The 18,400-nt window shown below is 41.9% G+C and overlaps 1 protein-coding gene across 1 annotated transcript in view; it reads left to right on the plus strand.

The window, feature by feature from the left end:
* The window catches only part of LOC123725127 (kinesin-like protein KIF6), a 142,732-nt gene that overhangs the window by 88,989 nt on the left and 35,343 nt on the right, over positions 1–18,400 (plus strand). Inside the window, exon 5 of the mRNA XM_045688939.1 lies at positions 18,033–18,083. Coding sequence (XP_045544895.1) covers positions 18,033–18,083 — 51 coding nt within the window. The remainder of the gene's footprint in view (positions 1–18,032; positions 18,084–18,400) is intronic.

Here is an 18,400-nt window from a genome sequence, read left to right on the forward strand (position 1 = left end):
AACTTCAATTTTTCAAACATATGACTATTTTACAGCATTTTAAAGACAAGACTCTCGTTAATCTAACCACACTGTCCGATTTCAAAAAGGCTTTACAGCGAAAGCAAAACATTAGATTATGTCAGCAGAGTACCCAGCCAGAAATAATCAGACACCCATTTTTCAAGCTAGCATATAATGTCACAAAAAACAAAACCACAGCTAAATGCAGCACTAACCTTTGATGATCTTCATCAGATGACAACCCTAGGACATTATGTTATACAATGCATGCATGTTTTGTTCAATCAAGTTCATATTTATATCAAAAACCAGCTTTTTTACATTAGCATGTGACGTTCAGAACTAGCATACCCCCGCAAACATCCGGTGAATTTACTAAATTACTCACGATAAACGTTCACAAAAAACATAACAGTTATTTTAAGAATTATAGATACAGAACTCCTCTATGCACTCGATATGTCCGATTTTAAAATAGCTTTTCGGTGAAAGCACATTTTGCAATATTCTCAGTAGATAGCCCAGCCATCACAGCTAGCCATTTAGACACCGACCAAGTTTAGCCCTGACCAAACTCCGATTTACTATTACAAAAGTTTGATTACCTTTGTTGTCTTCGTCAGAATGCACTCCCAGGACTGCTACTTCAATAACAAATGTTGGTTTGGTCCAAAATAATCCATCGTTATATCCAAATAGCGGCGTTTTGTTCGTGCGTTCAAGACACTATCCGAAGTGTAAATAAGGGTCACGAGCATGGCGCAATTCGTGACAAAAGATTTCTAAATATTCCATTACCGTACTTCGAAGCATGTCAACCGCTGTTTAAAATCAATTTTAATGCAATTTATCTCATAAAAAAGCGATAATATTCTGACCGGGAATCTGCGTTTAGGTAAACAGACGAAAGAAAACAAAGCATTCTGTCGACGCGGGCACAAGCCTGAGTCTTACAGTACTGTAACCAGCCACTACCCAATCTCGCTACTTTTTTTCAACCAGAGCCTGCAAAGCCACGATTCAGCTTTTTGCCGCCTTCTGAGAGCCCATGGGAGCCGTAGGAAGTGTCACGTAACAGCAGAGATCCTCTGTAATGGATAGAGATAATCAAGAAGGGCAAGAAATTGTCAGACAGGCCACTTCCTGCATGGAATCTTCTCAGGTTTTGGCCTGCCAAATGAGTTCTGTTATACTCACAGACACCATTCAAACAGTTTTAGAAACGTTGGAGTGTTTTCTATCCAAAGCTAATAATTATATGCATATTCTAGTTTCTGAGCAGGAGTAATAATCAGATTAAATCGGGTACGTTTTTTATCCGGCTGTGAAAATACTGCCCCCTAGCCATAACAGGTTAATCTAGCCACTGTGTCAGATTTCAAAAAGGCTTTACGGCGAAAGCAAACCATGCTATTATGTGAGGACAGCACCCCATCAAACAAACACAGACAATCATATTTCATCCCGCCAGGCGCGACACAAAACTCAGAAATAACGATATAATTCATGCCTTACCTTTGACGAGCTTCTTCTGTTGGCACTCCAATATGTCCCATAAACATCACAAATGGTCCTTTTGTTCGATTAATTCCGTTGTTATATATTCAAAATGTCAATTTATTTGGCGCATTTGATCCAGAAAAACACCGGTTCCAACTCGCGCAACATGACTACAAAATATCTCAAGTTACCTGTAATCTTTGTCCAAACATTTCAAACAACTTTCCTAATACAACTTTAGGTAATTTTTTACGTAAATAATCGATAAAATTTAAGACGGGATGAACTGCGTTCAATACCGGAGGAAAACAAAGTGGAGCCTGCTTTTCAGGTCACGCGCCTCTATCAAACAGTACACTTCACTCTACCCTCGTTCTGAACAGGGCTACTTCTTTATTACACAAAGGAAAAACATCAATCAATTTCTAAAGACTGTGGAAGCGATAGGAACTGCAAGCAACTTCCTTAGAATTCTGGATTCTCAATGAAATACCATTGAAACGAGAGTGACCTAAAAAAATTAATTCCTGGATGGTTTGTCCTCGGGGTTTCGCCTGCCAAATAAGTTATGTTATACTCACAGACATCATTCAAACAGTTTTAGAAACTTCAGAGTGTTTTCTATCCAAATCTACTATATTATATGCATATATGCATATCCTAGCTTCTGGGCCTGAGTAGCAGGCAGTATACTTTGGGCACACTTTTCATCCGGATGTGAAAATAGCACCCCCAAGCCATAAGAAGTTTTAACAAATGACTAGCTAAACAAGTTACGATTTCGGGTGTGTTCATAAATTCAATCTAGAGTACCAGAGTGTGCTCTGGGTGTTCGTAGATCCAGAGCGTTGTCAGATTATCCGCTTGTAAATTCAGAGCATTTCGCTCTCGGAGTGTTCAGAGTGCACACTGGACGCTCTGGCCGAGGAGTAGGGTTGATCTGAGGCGTTCAACGGCGGTCAATCACCCAAGCTAACTGGCTAACGTTTTCTAGCTACTTCCAGACACAAATGAGAGAACACCTCACTCTGACCATTTTACTCGCCCTAGCAGAGCTGTTTAGGCTATTTTCATGTTATCCAAAGCTTTGATGACTGTAACTGTGCTGCTGGCAACAATTTAATTACGCTTTTTTTTTGCCGACGGTTACTGACACCAGCCATATTCAACAGGTGTTGAGCGTTCGTTAATTCATCAGTTATTCTGTGTGAGAGTGCTCTGAAATTGGAGTAGATAGCCATTGAATCGCACGACTATACCACTTAGCTAAGAATTATGTAAATAATCAAGTTAAACGTTGGGTAGTTAGCAGATAGTTAATATGCTGCCAGGCAAGTTTGATGTATTAGTAGCCATTAGTAGGAAGCCATTAGCTGTAAGGATAGCGTAGCTAACAAATTGTCAGCCAACATAACGTGTAACGTAACTTATTTGAAAAGGCATTACTTTCTTAAATGTTTTAATATTTTCTTAACATTTGTCATATTAGTGAAAGCAATGAATTTGTATCTGCTCTTGTCGGACTTCGGCTGCATATTTTCCGCCATTTTCTTCCAATTTGAAAAGTTATGAAGCCACGCCCATTTTCTGAAGAATTGCATTATGGGCCCTAAAAGCACGGAAATAGTGTCTATGAACTTTTGTCATACTAACTATATCGATACTGTGGCCAATAAGCATACAATACACTCCATTCACGTCACAAATAGTACGGTTATTGGGGTTTGTATGAGTATTCGAACATAGCTTGAGATTTCTGAGTTCCCAGTTCCGTGTTCCCAGTTGTTTTGAACGCGGCAATAATCATAATCCATACTACATTTATATTTACATTTAAGTCATTTAGCAGACGCTCTTATCCAGAGCGACTTACAAATTGGTGCATTCACCTTATAATATCCAGTGGAACAACCACTTTACAATAGTGCATCTAAATCTTTTAAGGGGGGGGTTAGAAGGATTACTTTATCCTATCCCAGGTATTCCTTGAAGAGGTGGGGTTTCAGGTGTCTCCGGAAGGTGGTGATTGACTCCGCTGTCCTGGCGTCGTGAGGGAGCTTGTTCCACCATTGGGGTGCCAGAGCAGCGAACAGTTTTGACTGGGCTGAGCGGGAACTGTGCTTCCTCAGAGGTAGGGAGGCGAGCAGGCCAGAGGTGGATGAACGGAGTGCCCTTGTTTGGGTGTAGGGCCTGATCAGAGCCTGAAGGTACGGAGGTGCCGTTCCCCTCACAGCTCCGTAGGCAAGCACCATGGTCTTGTAGCGGATGCGAGCTTCGACTGGAAGCCAGTGGAGAGAGCGGAGGAGCGGGGTGACGTGAGAGAACTTGGGAAGGTTGAACACCAGACGGGCTGCGGCGTTCTGGATGAGTTGTAGGGGTTTAATGGCACAGGCGAATGTTGTAGAGCATGAACCTACAGGATCGGGTCACCGCCTTGATGTTGGTGGAGAACGACAGGGTGTTGTCCAGGGTCACGCCAAGGCTCTTAGCACTCTGGGAGGAGGACACAAGGGAGTTGTCAACCGTGATGGCGAGATCATGGAACGGGCAGTCCTTCCCCGGGAGGAAGAGCAGCTCCGTCTTGCCGAGGCATACTACTAGCAATACAAACTGATTGTCATAGCTAGCCACCATGCATGAATCTGCAGGTACATAAAGATAACAAACTAGGTTCAACATTAACTAGCTAGCTAACATTAGGCTGTAACTAGCAATGCAAATGGGTTTCTGAGATACAAATAATATTACTACACAGATTATACACGTTACATTAGCTAGGGAGCCAGCCAGCTAATGTTAGCTAGCTAGCTAACAGTACGCTTCAACTTGCAATGAAAATGACTTTCTGATCAAATTTGAAACGTATAATATCTGAAAATGTAGCTACCTAGACTCTCTTACCCTTATACAAGGATGAACACTTCTCCCTCTCTGTCACGGATGCCATGGTTGCCCGAAGTTTGAAGATGTAATTTGGAAACAGGTGTTTTATGCAACATCCTTCTGTGTTCTCTTTTCAACTCCCAATGCATATGTGACCCATTTCAGGAAACTAGGAGTATGTCACGGGTCACAACTTCACAGGAGAGCCATTTTATGGCAGAAATGCCTTCTCAAACGTGAAGTTTCATGTGCTTCAGTAAAAAACTTCTATGCCATCTCTAAGTATGAATGCAATTGTTAAATTACGAGCCTAGTTGGTTTAGCCACATAAAAAGACACCGACCTTGCCACTAGCCATGATTGGCTGAGATAATGAGTGGGATGGACGTGCCGAGAGATGAGTTTGGATTGGTCTGCCATATAGCACGCTTCTGTCTATTTGAGATGGTCAGTATGTCTAGGTAATCCTGAATAACGCTGCTTTTTTATGTATTGTGTATTAAAACTGCATGAGTGTTGCTCTCCACTTTCTGGAGGACTGAGTTTTGATATCAAACTAAGGGCAACCATGGCATCCGACAGGAGACACGTCCAACCATGAATGATGTATACAGGTAAGATAGTCTCCCTAGCTACATTATCAGATATTACATGTTTCTAATTTTGACAGAAAGAGACATTTACTTGGCTAGTTAAAGCTTAATGTTAGCTAGCTAACATTGAACCTGTTTGGTTAGCTACCTGCAGATTCATGCAGGGTAGTAACATCATGAGTTGTGATTATGGTTAATTGTTTACCTAGCTAGCTAGCTAATGTTAGCTGGCTGGCTTGCTAGCTAACCTTATGTGTATGACCTTATTATTCGTATCTCAGAGCTATTTGCTTAGTTGGTTAGCTACCTGCATATTCATGCAGGGTAGTAATGTCATGAGTTGTGATTATGGTTTGTTATGGTTCACCTAACTAGCTAGCTAGCTACATGTCTTAACAAAAGACTCCACTATGCAAGTAGCCATTTCGGGTGCGTTCATAAATTCTGTCTTGCCATCTACTTCGATTTCAGAGCTCTCTCGTCTGTGTGCCAGAGCGCGCAGAATAACTGATGAATTTATGAACGCTCAACAACCGTTGAATATGGTCGGTGACAGTAAACGTCATTAAACTGATCAGCCAGAGCGTCCGCTGTGCGCTCTAAATGCGAAACGCTCTGAATTTACGAACCGCCATTCTGACAGCACAGTTGAAGTCACCAATGCTCTGGAAAACAATACAGCATAACCAGCTCTGCTAGGGCGACTAATGTTCAGTGAGCTGTTCTCTCTCACTTAGATGTCTGGAAGTAGCTAGCAAGTTAGCTTGGGTGCTTGACTGCTGTTGTTAGTACATTCAGATCAACCCTTAAAGAGATGGGTGGGGCTAAAGTTTAAGACGGTGCGAACGATGCTGATTGGGTGGAGACAAAGAAGGGCTCTCCAGTAGTAGTACCAAAACATTCAAAGGCCGTTTTCTCAAAAGTGAGTTTACAAGTTGATCAACTTTCAAATCAAAATTACTTTCCCATTGTTCCTCAACTGTAGTTTATGATATACCATTTTGTAGCCATGAATCTCTACTTTTATCCAATGTAAAAAACACATTTTCAAATTTTGCTACATAAGACTGATTTGAGCCGTTCGGTCACATATTTGCAGTCAAACATGATCAAACATGCTGAGCAGCTCATATTCTAGATAGAAGTATACTACATAGCAGACCAATCTCGAACGCATCTTTCCGCATGTCCAACCCATCCATTATCTCAGCCAATCATGGCTAGCGGGAAGGTTCCTGTAATTTTCCATAGCTAAATTCATATTTACAGATGGCATACAAGTTTGTTAATAAGGCACATGAAAGCTCACATTTTCCAGAAGGCATTTCTGCCCAAAAAAAACGCATTTTGATTAAAAACAATTTACGTTCAATGCCTCTCCTGTGATGAAGTGACGTGCGATATACACGTAGTTTTCTGAAAAGAGTCACAATTGCATTTTGTTCTAAATAAAGGTCAAAGCTTTTTGCTAATGAACTTTACAACCAAAATTACTCTACTAGTTCTATCTGCTTGGTTGGGGAATTAGCCTGCTAGTTTATCATGCCGGGTATTTTTTAATACAACTTTTCACATAACACACATTACATGTCGTTATTGATGAAGCTTTCTATGCCATCAGGCCAGCAACTCGGTTATTATCAGAGGCCTCATGATCGCGTGTCCTTTTCATAGGTGTCAGGGAGACTGGCAACAATGGAGGAGGACACAAGTACCTGTGTCGCATGACACACTTTTATTCTGAGGTCTTGCCTGACAAGCTGTGAAAGTAGCAAGTGAACAGTGAATGAAATTGTTTTTGGAGGTCGCGAAACCTTTGCAATCACATTGCTGGACATGTTATTATACCCACCTTTTCTCTGTCTGGTAGGCAGACATCTGTTCATGATCAGGGGATCAGTCTGGCACCCAACTGTGCACTCTGTCTAACAGAAAAACAGGGTCAACGATTGTCATCATCCCTCAATTATAAACATAGTTTGAGAAATAACGTAATCTCGCTAATTCTATTTACAGATGTAGACTGACTTTTATTTTGAAGGTGAACCGCATATTCCACTATTGTGGCTAATCCTTATTGTGGCTAGCTTCACATAGGTAAGGGAAGCAAAGTGGGTGGAGGAGCAATATGCACGTGGAGCTGGGCAAAGCGGCCATAGTTTGTTGACATAATTGTAATCCAAACTTTAATTTACTCATTGTTGACGCAGCAGTGAGGTTCCAAACTCTGTTTTAGACGATACTGATTTTAAGACCAAAATGATCCTATTTACACTTTGTCGTCAATTTTGACACTATAATAAATGTTTCTGACTCATATCGATGCAACACATGTTTTGTTGTTGGTTTTCAGGGGCAGTTGCTCTTTAGTGCCGTTTTAAGTTCTGTGCTGTGTGCCTTTTCTCCATGTTCTCAGTTGTCAGTACATGGGAATTCATGTCCCATTTCTCTTCAATGTGATGGCTCGTTGCAGTGATGTGTTACAGCGTGTTCATAGATGTCGAGCAATCTGTTGTTAATTTCAATTTGTAAGTCGCTCTGGATAAGAGCGTCTGCTAAATGACGTAAATGTAAATGTAAATGTTAATGCCACATATGGTGTTTGAGAGCATATGCTTTGTACTTGCAGAGCAATCATTGTTCCATTTCTTGACATTGAATCTTGAAGTCTGGTTCTAAATGTCCTCTCCCTGTCAACTGTGTTTATGTTCAGCAAACTTAACATGTGTAAATATTTGTATGAAAAAAACACGATTCAACAACTGAGACAAACTGAACAAGTTCCACAGACATGTGACTAACAGAAATGGAATAATGTGTCCCTGAACAAAGGGGGGGCAAAATCAAAAGTAACAGTCAGTATCTGGGGTGTCCACCAGTTGCATTAAGAACTGCAGTGCATCTCCTCCTCGTGGACTGCACTAGATTTGCCAGTTTTTGCGGTGAGATGTTACCCCATTCTTCCACCAAGGCACCTACAAGTTCCCGGACATTTATGGGGGGAATGGCCCTAGCCCTCACCCTCCGATCCAATAGGTCCCAGACGTGCTCAATGGGATTGAGATCCGGGCTCTTCACTGGCCATGGCAGAACACTGACATTCCTGTCTTGCAGGAAATCACGCACAGAACGAGCAGTATGGCTGGTGGCATTGTCATGTTGCAGGGTCATGTCAGGATGTGCCTGCAGGAAGGGTACCACATGAGGGAGGAGGATGTCTTCCCTGTAACGCACAGCGTTGAGATTGCCTGCAATGACAACAAGCTCAGTCCGATGATGCTGTGACAGACCGCCCCAGACCATGACGGACCCTCCACCTCCAAATCGATCCCGCTCCAGAGTACAGGCCTCGGTGTAACTCTCATTCCTTCGATGATCAACGCGAATCCGACAATCACCCCTGGTGAGACAAATCCGCGACTCGTCAGTGAAGAGCACTTTTTGCCAGTCCTGTCTGGTCCAGCGACGGTGGGTTTGTGCCCATAGGCGACGTTGTTGCCGGTGATGTCTGGTGAGGACCTGCCTTACAACAGGCCTACAAGCCCTCAGTCCAGCCTCTCTCAGCCTATTGCGAACAGTCTGAGCACTAATGGAGGGATTGTGCATTCCTGGTGTAACTCGGACAGTTGTTTTTGCCGTCCTGTACCTGTTTCCGCAGGTGTGATGTTTGGATGTGCGTACCAATCCTGGGCAGGTGTTGTTACACGTGGTCTGCCACTGCGAGGACGATCAGCCGTCCGTCCTGTTGCCATGTAGTGCTGTCTTAGGCGTCACACAGTACAGACATTTCAATTTATTGCCCTGGCCAGATCTGCAGTCCTCATGCCTCCTTGCAGCATGCCTAAGGCACATTCACGCAGATGAGCAGGGACCCTGGACATCTTTCTTTTGGTGTTTTTCAGTCAGTAGAAAGTCAGTAGAAAGGCCTCTTTAGTGTCCTAAGTTTTCATAACTGTGACCTTAATTGCCTATCGTTTGTAAGCTGCTAGTGTCTTAACGACCGTTCCACAGGTGCATGTTCATTAATTGTTTATGGTTCATTGAACAAGCATGGGAAACAGTGTTTAAACCCATTACTATGAAGATATACACAAATATACATACATACACATACATATGTATATACAGTTGAAGTCAGATGTTTACATACACTTAGGTTGGAGTCATTAAATCTCGTTTTTCAACCACTCCACAAATTTCTTGTTCACAAACTATAGTTTGGCAAGTCGGTTAGTACATCTACTTTGTGCATAACACAAGTAATTTTTCCAACAATTGTTTACAGGCAGATTATTTCACTTATAATTCACTGTATCACAATTCCAGTGGGTAAGAAGTTTACATACATTAAGTTGACTGTGCCTTTAAACAGCTTGGAACATTCCAGAAAAGTATATCATGGCTTTAGAAGCTTCTGATAGGCTAATTGACATCATTTGAGTCAATTGGAGGTGTACCTGTGGATGTATTTCAAGGCCTACCTTCAAACTCAGTGCCTCTTTGCTTGACATCATGGGAAAATCAAAAGAAATCAGCCAATACCTCAGAAAAAAAATTGTAGACCTCCACAAGTCTGGTTCATCCTTGCGAGCAATTTCCAAATGCCTGAAGGTACCACGTTCATCTGTATAAATGATAGTATGCAAGTATAAACACCATGGGAAGCAGTCGTCATACTGTTCAGGAAGGAGACGCGTTCTGTCTCCTAGAGATGAACGTACTTTGGTGTGATAAGTGCAAATCAATCCCAGAACAACAGCAACAGAAGATGCTGGAGGAAACAGATACAGAAGTATTTATACCCACAGTAAAACGAGTCCTATATCGACATAACCTGAAAGGTTGCTCAGCAAGGAAGAAGCCACTGCTCCAAAACCGCCATAAAAAAGCCAGACTATGGTTTGCAATTGCACATGGGGACAAAGATCGTACTTTTTGGAGACATGTCCTCTGGTCTGAAAATAGAACTGTTTGGCCATAATGACCATTGTTATGTTTGGAGGGAAAAGGGGGACGCTTGCAAGTCGAAGAACACCATCCCAACCGTGAAGCACGGGGGTGGCAGCATCATGTTGTGGGGGTGCTTTGCTGCAGGAAGGACTGGTGCACTTCACAAAATAGATGGCATCATGAGGAAGGACAATTATGTGGATTTATTGAAGCAACATCTCAAGACATCAGTCAGGAAGTTAAAGTTTGGTCGCAAATGGGTCCAAGCATACTTCCAAAGTTGTGGCAAAACTGCTTACGGACAACAAAGTCAAGGTATTGAGGTGGCCATCACAAAGCCCTGACCTCAATCCTATAGAAAATGTGTGGGCAGAACTGAAAAAGCAAGGAGGCCTACAAACCTGACTCAGTTACAGCAGCTCTGTCAGAAGGAATGGGCCAAAATTCACCCAACTTATTGTGGGAAGCTTGTGGAAGGCTACCCAAAACGTTTGACCCAAGTTAAACAATTTAAAGGCAATGCTACCAAATACTAATTGAGTGTAGGTAAATTTATGACCCACTTGGAGTGTGATGATAGAAATAAAAGCTGAAATAAATAATTCTCTCAACTATTATTCTGACATTTCACATTCTTAAAATGAAGTGGTGATCCTAACTGACCTAAGATAGGGAGAACGGGCTTTTATATAATTCTAAATTACTAGTAATAATAATTATAATAATATTCGCTTTGTTTGTAAAATATCAATATTTTGGAGATTATTTAGTTTTCAAATAATTGTAAAATGAGCAAGAAAAAGGCCATTGTTACCATTGAGACATTGTTACTAATTTGTAAATAAAGCCAGTTTGTTATTTATAATAATTTATTTCTGTTTTTAGAGGGAGAAAAACCAAAAACCTACAGTTATTTCATGGGTTTCCCAGTCGAAGCCAACACAGGTATTGAACTAGCATCTGTAGCAACGCAGCTTTCACTGCTATGCAGCGTCTTAGACCGTTGCGCCACTCAAGCGTTGTACAATATGACTGGTCGGGAGTGGCATATAGCACTACAGTGAGAGAAAAATAATCCTAACAAAATCAAATAATAAAAACCTTAGTGTAACAACAGGTTTAGTAAGTAATACTGAAGTCATGTAAAATTCTCAGTTTCCATTTAGGTTTATGTCACCCATTCATTGTCAGTTAGAGACACAGTAGGACCCAAAAGCATAATCAGTGCTCTAACTGCCCTTTGCGCTGGTCTGGAGCAATGAAGTGGTGACGCAGGGTACCATACTAAACCACAAATTACCTCTAAGTCCCGCAGCGTAAGCTCGCAGCTTTTAAAGGAGGAACCACTGTAGGTTGGCATGTAGGCGCGAACATCTGGTCTCACTATACGCTGATGACATTTTGCTTTACCTCACTAAACCAGAAATTTCACTCCGAGCATTAGTTGACATCCTGAAATAATATGGGACCTTTTCACGATATAAAATAAACCTATCAAAGAGTATAATCATTCATTATAACAGGGTAGCTATGCAGAACCCAATTTTAGGCCAGCCGTTTTCTTGGAAATGTAATTTCCAGAGGTGGGACCAAGTCATTGTTTTACAAGTCTCAAGTCTTAGCACTCAAGTCCCAAGTCAAGTCTCAAGTCAAGACCATCAAGTATCAAGTCAAGTCTCAAGTCAAGTCTCAAGTCTTAAACTTTGAGTTTCGAGTCCTAATAAAAAGTCATAATGTGCTCTTCACCAAATGTAATACCATTTCATATTTTTAGCAAGAGTAATAGTATATTACATTTACGCAAATCATGAATGCTTTTAAAAATATCTGTATATTTTTTACTTTCCAAATAAGCATTATATTTCCATGGAAATACATGGGTAGCCATGAGAAAGACACCCCCCCAATAGTGATCGACTATCGACGATCGCTATGGGGCACAATCGGGCGATGTAGGCTTGTACACAATCGCCCAACCTTATCACACACACACACACACACACACTCTCTCTCTGTGTGGTTACAGTAGGCTAACGTATGTCAATTGTTTTAGGAACAGCAGTAACATCAGGCAGGATTTATGCTACCAAGTGCCTAGCCAGTTGTAGCTCAATCTTGGGTGCAATTATCACGTTCCCGCACTGACTGACTGTGTGGAGGCTCATTGATTTAATGTTATGTTAGCCTACATGATACACCAGTAAAGTAATAAAATATAGCTGTCAGCTATATTAGCCACGACTTACCGTTCTTTGTGCAGCTTCAAATGTCGAACAAAGTTCGAAATTGTTGCCGTCTGTAATTTTCTTCCCGCATGTTTTGCAAGTTGCAATCCGTTTTTGTTGATACAGCGTTGTCTTTATATCCGAAAATAATAATTTGTGGTATCATCCTTCCAGGGGCTTCATCTGAATTCACCCGCCGACGTTCCTCTGCACTGCCACGCACAACTTTTTCTCAGCTGGCACAATTTGATTGGCTGCTGTCTGATTCAAACTGTAATCCATTAAATTAAAAGTTGATGAGCTGCACACTTTTTTAATAGCATCATATTTATATTTGGGCTTGGGGAGGGTATCAAGTCCGGTCGAGTCATAAGGCTCAAGTCCAAGTCAAGTCATTGGTAGAGTTGCAAGTCATCATATTTGTGACTCGAGTTTGACTCGAGTCCAAGTCATATGACTGAAATCCACACCACTGGTAATTTCTGGGATTGCAAATTATTTCTGAAATGAATAAGAAATATCAAGTGAACTATGCTCCACTTCTCAAAAATGTTGTGGAAGAATTAGATAGATGGCGGGATTTACCAATTTCTCTTATTGGGTGGGTCAATTGTGTAAAGATGAAAAAATCGTTTGTATTGTACCTTTTTCAAACCTTTCCCTTTCCTATTCCCAAAGTTTTTTTCAAAAACCTTAATAGGAAGGTCTCTTCATTTCTGTGGAAAAGGAAACAGAGTGAAACTTTATGCAGACCATACTCAGAAGGATGGCTTACTCTACCTGACTGCCAGTTGTATTACTGGGCATCTCAGTTAAAGGCTGTGTGTGTATGGCAAGATACAACAAATTTACCGTCTTGGAGACAGATGGAGTGAGTGTCTTTACCCTGTGTCATTGGGATCTAAACCTTATATTAGCCCACCTAAAGCTTTGATGTGTCTCACAAACAAGCCTTTAATTAAAAACACTCTAAATATATTGATTGAAGTGGTTAAACAAACAGCAGGGCATAGATCTATACAGTATATTGTTAGATTCTGGTTTAAACATGGAACATTGTTATACTCAGAAGGACAGTATCTGACAGTGAGCAATACGGGTGGAGATCCTAGAACCTACCAATGTCACTGAGGGAGACAGGGTAATGTATAATGTTTACATTATGTCAGGATATGTTATTGTTAGCCATCAGGGATTCTATGAAAGGGATCTCTGGGAGGAGAGGAGTCACAGTCTGGTTGGTAAGAAGTGAGCACTTTGAGGTAGAGGTCAGGTCAGATGAAGTGAGGAAGAACAGATATCACTAAGGTTCTGTCTTGCAAAACAGAGATGCATTGTCTGTTCAGTTGTGGAGGAGGAGACTCCGCCTAGGAGAAAGGGTTAAATATCAGTGCTTGTGTGAAATGTCGTTTGTCTGAATACAGCTGTATCAACCGCTTTGGGAAGAATTAAACTTGGTTAAGCTTTTCTAGTATCCGTTGAGTTATTTACTCAAAAAATAGGAACTTAACAATATATATAAACACCTTTCTATGATAACCCATCTTACCCAAAGCCCTGAGAGATGGTATTACATTTTCGTGGTTCATAACGTTGCTGCCACCGTCTCCTATTACCAAAAAGAGCTTCTGGACATCAGAACAGCGATTACTCACCTCGAACTGGACAAAGATTTTTTTTTAATGAGTCCGATGCGAAGGATATACTGCTTTGTCAAGACAAGGCCCAAATCGTCATCATCAGCGTGAAGAAAATATGTAGGAAAAGGGGGAGGAGGGCAGTGTGCCTTGTAAGAATTAGCCTACAAACTGTAAAATCTTATGTCTCACCGAGAAATGACTTAACGACAACACGAATAATGTAGAGCTGGCTGGCTTCTCCGTGCATCGGCAGGACAGAGCAGCTACGTCTGGTAAGACAAGGGGCGGTGGTGTGTGTCTATTTGTCAATACCAGCTGGTGCGCTATGTCTAATATTTATTCTGGCAATAAAACCGCACTCAACGAGCTGTATAAGGCCAGAAACAAACAAGAAAATGCTCATCCAGAAGTGGTTCTCCTAGTGGCCGGGGACTTTAATGCAGGCAAAATCCGTTTTACCTAATTTCTACCAGCATGTCACATGTGCAACCAGAGGGGAAAAAAACTCTAGACCACCTTTACTTCACACACAGAGAAGCATACAAAGCTCTCCCTCGCCCTACATTTGACAAATCTGACCATAATTATATCCTCCTGATTCCTGCTTACAAGAAAAAACTAAAGCAGGAAGTACCAGTGACTCGCTCAATATGGAAGTGGTCAGATTACGCGGATGCTACGCTACAGGACTGTTTTGCTAGAACAGACTGGAATATGTTCCGGGATTCATCCAATGGCATTGAGGAGTATACCACGTCAGTTGTTCTGCCCCTGAACAAGGCAGTTAACCCACTGTTCCTAGGCCATCATTGAAAATAAGAATTTGTTCTTAACTGACTTGTCTAGTTAAATAAAAGTAAAATAAAATAAAGTCACCGGCTTCATCAATAGGTGCATCAACGATGTCATCCCCACATTGACCGTACAAATATTTCCCAACCAGAAGCCATGGGTTACAGGCAACAGCCGCACCGGGCTAAAGGCTAGAGCTTCCACTTTCAAGGAGCGGGACACTAATCCGAACGCTTATAAGAAATCCTGCTATGCCCTCAGACAAACCATCAAACAGGCAAAGTGTCGATACAGGACTAAGATTGAATCCTACTACACCAGCTCTGCCGCACGTCAGATGTGGCAGGGCTTGACAAATATTACGGACTACAAAGGGAAAACCCAGCTGCAAGCTGCCCAGTTATGTGAGCCTACCAGACAAGCTAAATGCCTTTTATGCTTGCTTCGAGGCAAGCAACACTGAAGCATGCATGAGAGCACCAGCTGTTCCGGACGACTGTGTGATCTGCGTTCTCCGTAGCCAATGTGAGCAAGACTGTTAAACAGGTCAACATTCACAAACCCGCAGGGCCAGACGGATTACCAGGACGCGTACTCAAAACATGCGCGAACCAAGTGTCTTCACTGACGTTTTCAACCTCTTCCTGACCGAGTCTGTAATACCATCATGTTTCAAACAGACCACCATAGTCCCTGTGCCCAAGAAAGCGAAGGTAACCTGCCTAAATGATTACCACCCCGTAGCACTCATGTCGGTTGCCATGAAGTGCTTTGAAAGGCTCAAATCAACACCATCATGCCGGAAACCCTAGACCCACTCCAATTTGCATACCGCCCCAACTGACCCCCAGATGATGCAATCTCATTCGCACTCCACACTGCCCTTTCCCACCTGGAATAAAGGAATGCTGTTCATTGACTACTGCTCAGCGTTCAACACCATAGTGCCCACAATGCTCATCGCTAAGGTAAGGACCCTGGGACTAAACACCTCCCTCTGCAACTGGATCCTGGATTTCCTAATGGGGCGCCCCCAGGGTGGTGAGGTTAGGCAACAGCACATCTGGCACGCTGATCCTCAACACTGGGAACCCTCAGGCGTGCGTGCTTAATCCCCTCCTCTACTCCCTGTTCACCCACGACTGCATGGCCAAGCACGACTCCAACACCATCATTAAGTTTGCTGATGACACAAGAGTGGTAGGCCTGGTCACCGACAACAATGAGAAAGCCTATAGGGACGAGGTCACACCTGGCAGTGTGGTGCCAAGACAACAACCTCTCCCTCAATGTGAGCAAGACAAATGAGCTGATCTTGGACTATAGGAAAAGGAGGGCCGAACAGGCCCCCATTAACATTGACGGGGCTGAAGTGGAGCGGGACGAAAGTTTCAAGTTCCTTTGTGTCCATATCACCAACAAACTATCATGGTCCAAACACACCAAGACAGTTGTGAAGAGGGCACGACAACACTTTTTTTCCCCTCATATCCCCAGATCCTCAAAAAGATATACAGCTGCACCATCGAGGCTATCCTGACCAGTTGCATCACCGCCTGGTATGGCAACTGCTCGGCATCTGACCATAACATGCTACAGAGGGTAGTCCGTACGGCCCAGTACATCACTGGAGCCAAGCTTCCTGACATCCAGAACCTATATACTAGGTGGTGTCAGAGGAAGGCCCAAAAATTCCAGTCATCCAAGTCATAGACTGTTTTCTCTGCTACCGCACGGCAAGCTGTACCTGAGCGCAAAGTCTAGGACCAAAAGGCTCCATAACAGCTTCTACCCCTAAGCCGTAAGATTACTGAACAATTAATCAAATAGCCACCCAGATTATTTACATTGACCCCCCCCCTCTGTTTTTACACTGCTGCCACTGGCTGTTTATTATCTATGCATAGTCACTTTACAAATTACCTCGACTAACCTATAAGCCCGCACATTGACTCCCCCTGTAGCCTCGTTATTGTTCTGTAATTTTCACGTTCGTTTTTGATTCTATTTTTTTACTTTACTTTCTTAACTCTATTTCTTGAACTGCGTTGTTGGTTAAGGGCTTGTAAGTAAGCATGTGACAAGTTTTTTAATTTTTTTATCCGAAATCTACCACTGATAAACCGTAGCTTGAGAGAAAAAGTTGTAATTTCTTTAATGTACTCTGTTCTTCAAGCTGATGGGGAATGATGCTCTGAAGGCTTGCATAAAGTGGTATGATGACATTGGTCTAATTTTTTAGGCTAAGCAATGGAGAAACCTCTTTTTAGATGCTCAGCGTCTTTCATTTAACACAAGGCACAAGTTGATGCAAATCAATATTTTACATAGTGTCTACTTTACACCAGAGAGAGTGTATAACATAAATTCTAGGGAGAGAAGGGTTTTGTATGATGTGCTCCCATGTAGCCTGTTGTTTTATGTATGTGGAGGGAAAGGGGGGTGGGGGGAATAACTTGCCATTATCTGATTGTCATGTTTTGCTGATGATTGTTAAATTGTAAAAAAATATATATAAATATTGTATCAATCATGCCCACAGTCATGCCTAGTTGCCCACTAACACGGAACAGCTGGCAGCACCCATCTAAATGGCCAGAGCATGCAATAAGTGTGAATTATTAAGCCCATTTCTCTTTAGAGACAGCATACCTACCCAATTGATTAATTAGCATGCAGAGCCTCAGACTATGCAAAAATATAACATTTTATAGTATGTGACGTTTTGAAAATGTTGTATGCTTTAAATGCCAGGATGTCATACTCATTTCGGCTTTTCATTTTGAATTCGCTGCACACTGTTGAGGAAGAAAAGCATATTTTCAGACCACGTGTGTTTGACAACAGCTGATAATCAACTGGTAATTAGATTAGAGGACAGGCTGTAGCCAAATGAACAAATGATGGGAAACGACACATTTGCGCATTAGATGATGCGTTCTCAGTATAGGTGAGCCTAGTATGTTGATATTTGGTGCTTAATGCATACATTTTTACTGAACAGTAGATTCTAAATAGTATGAAGTATGATTAGTACTTACACAGTGGAATGTCATTTTAGTAAATAATACGCAGGACAGATTTCAGACACAGCCAACGACTCATACAAGACACCGTCACCAATGTTATGTTGAAAGAACGAGACTTATTTTTAAACGGCTTGAGTTTTTTACAGACTTAGGTTCTCTTGGTTGATGAATAAAGGCCAACTACAGTTAGTTGAGTTGGTTAGTTTACATCATACACTTGTCGGGGATGAATGCCAGTTGGATAACAAGTGTTTGTAATGACGGAATGATGAATTGTAAATAACCTTGACCTTTTAAAATAACATTTTCACATATCTCTTTTCTCGCTCTCCATCTTGTCTCTCTTCATCTCACTCTTTCTTTATCCCCCTCCTCTCTTTCTACTCCCTTCCTATCTACTCTTTCTTTTTCTCTCAGATAAACTGAAGAAGCAGTTGCAGTTGCATAGGATGCAGAGAGCCGCTCACGGTACATTGTCTTCCTAATGGTCAGAATGTTCATTTCTCCTCATCCGCAGTTAATTAGTTAGCCCAGAGCCAAACAATAGGAGGGTAGTTTGGTCACACTGCCCATAATGGTAATTCAACCTTAATGGAAGTAAGTTTGCCAATGAAATACCCTTGATTCAAAACCTACACACCAGCCCTATCTAGTCACTTGTGAATCCAAGATGTCTTTTAGCAGACGTGTGCTAAGGGAATAGAGGAAAAACAGACATTGTGGGAAGTTTTCATCCAGCAGAATTGAATTATAATTCTCTTGGACCAATGATTTAGTTGAATGTG

Source organism: Salmo salar, chromosome ssa11, assembly GCF_905237065.1.
Source record: "Salmo salar chromosome ssa11, Ssal_v3.1, whole genome shotgun sequence".
Taxonomy (NCBI): domain Eukaryota; kingdom Metazoa; phylum Chordata; class Actinopteri; order Salmoniformes; family Salmonidae; genus Salmo; species Salmo salar.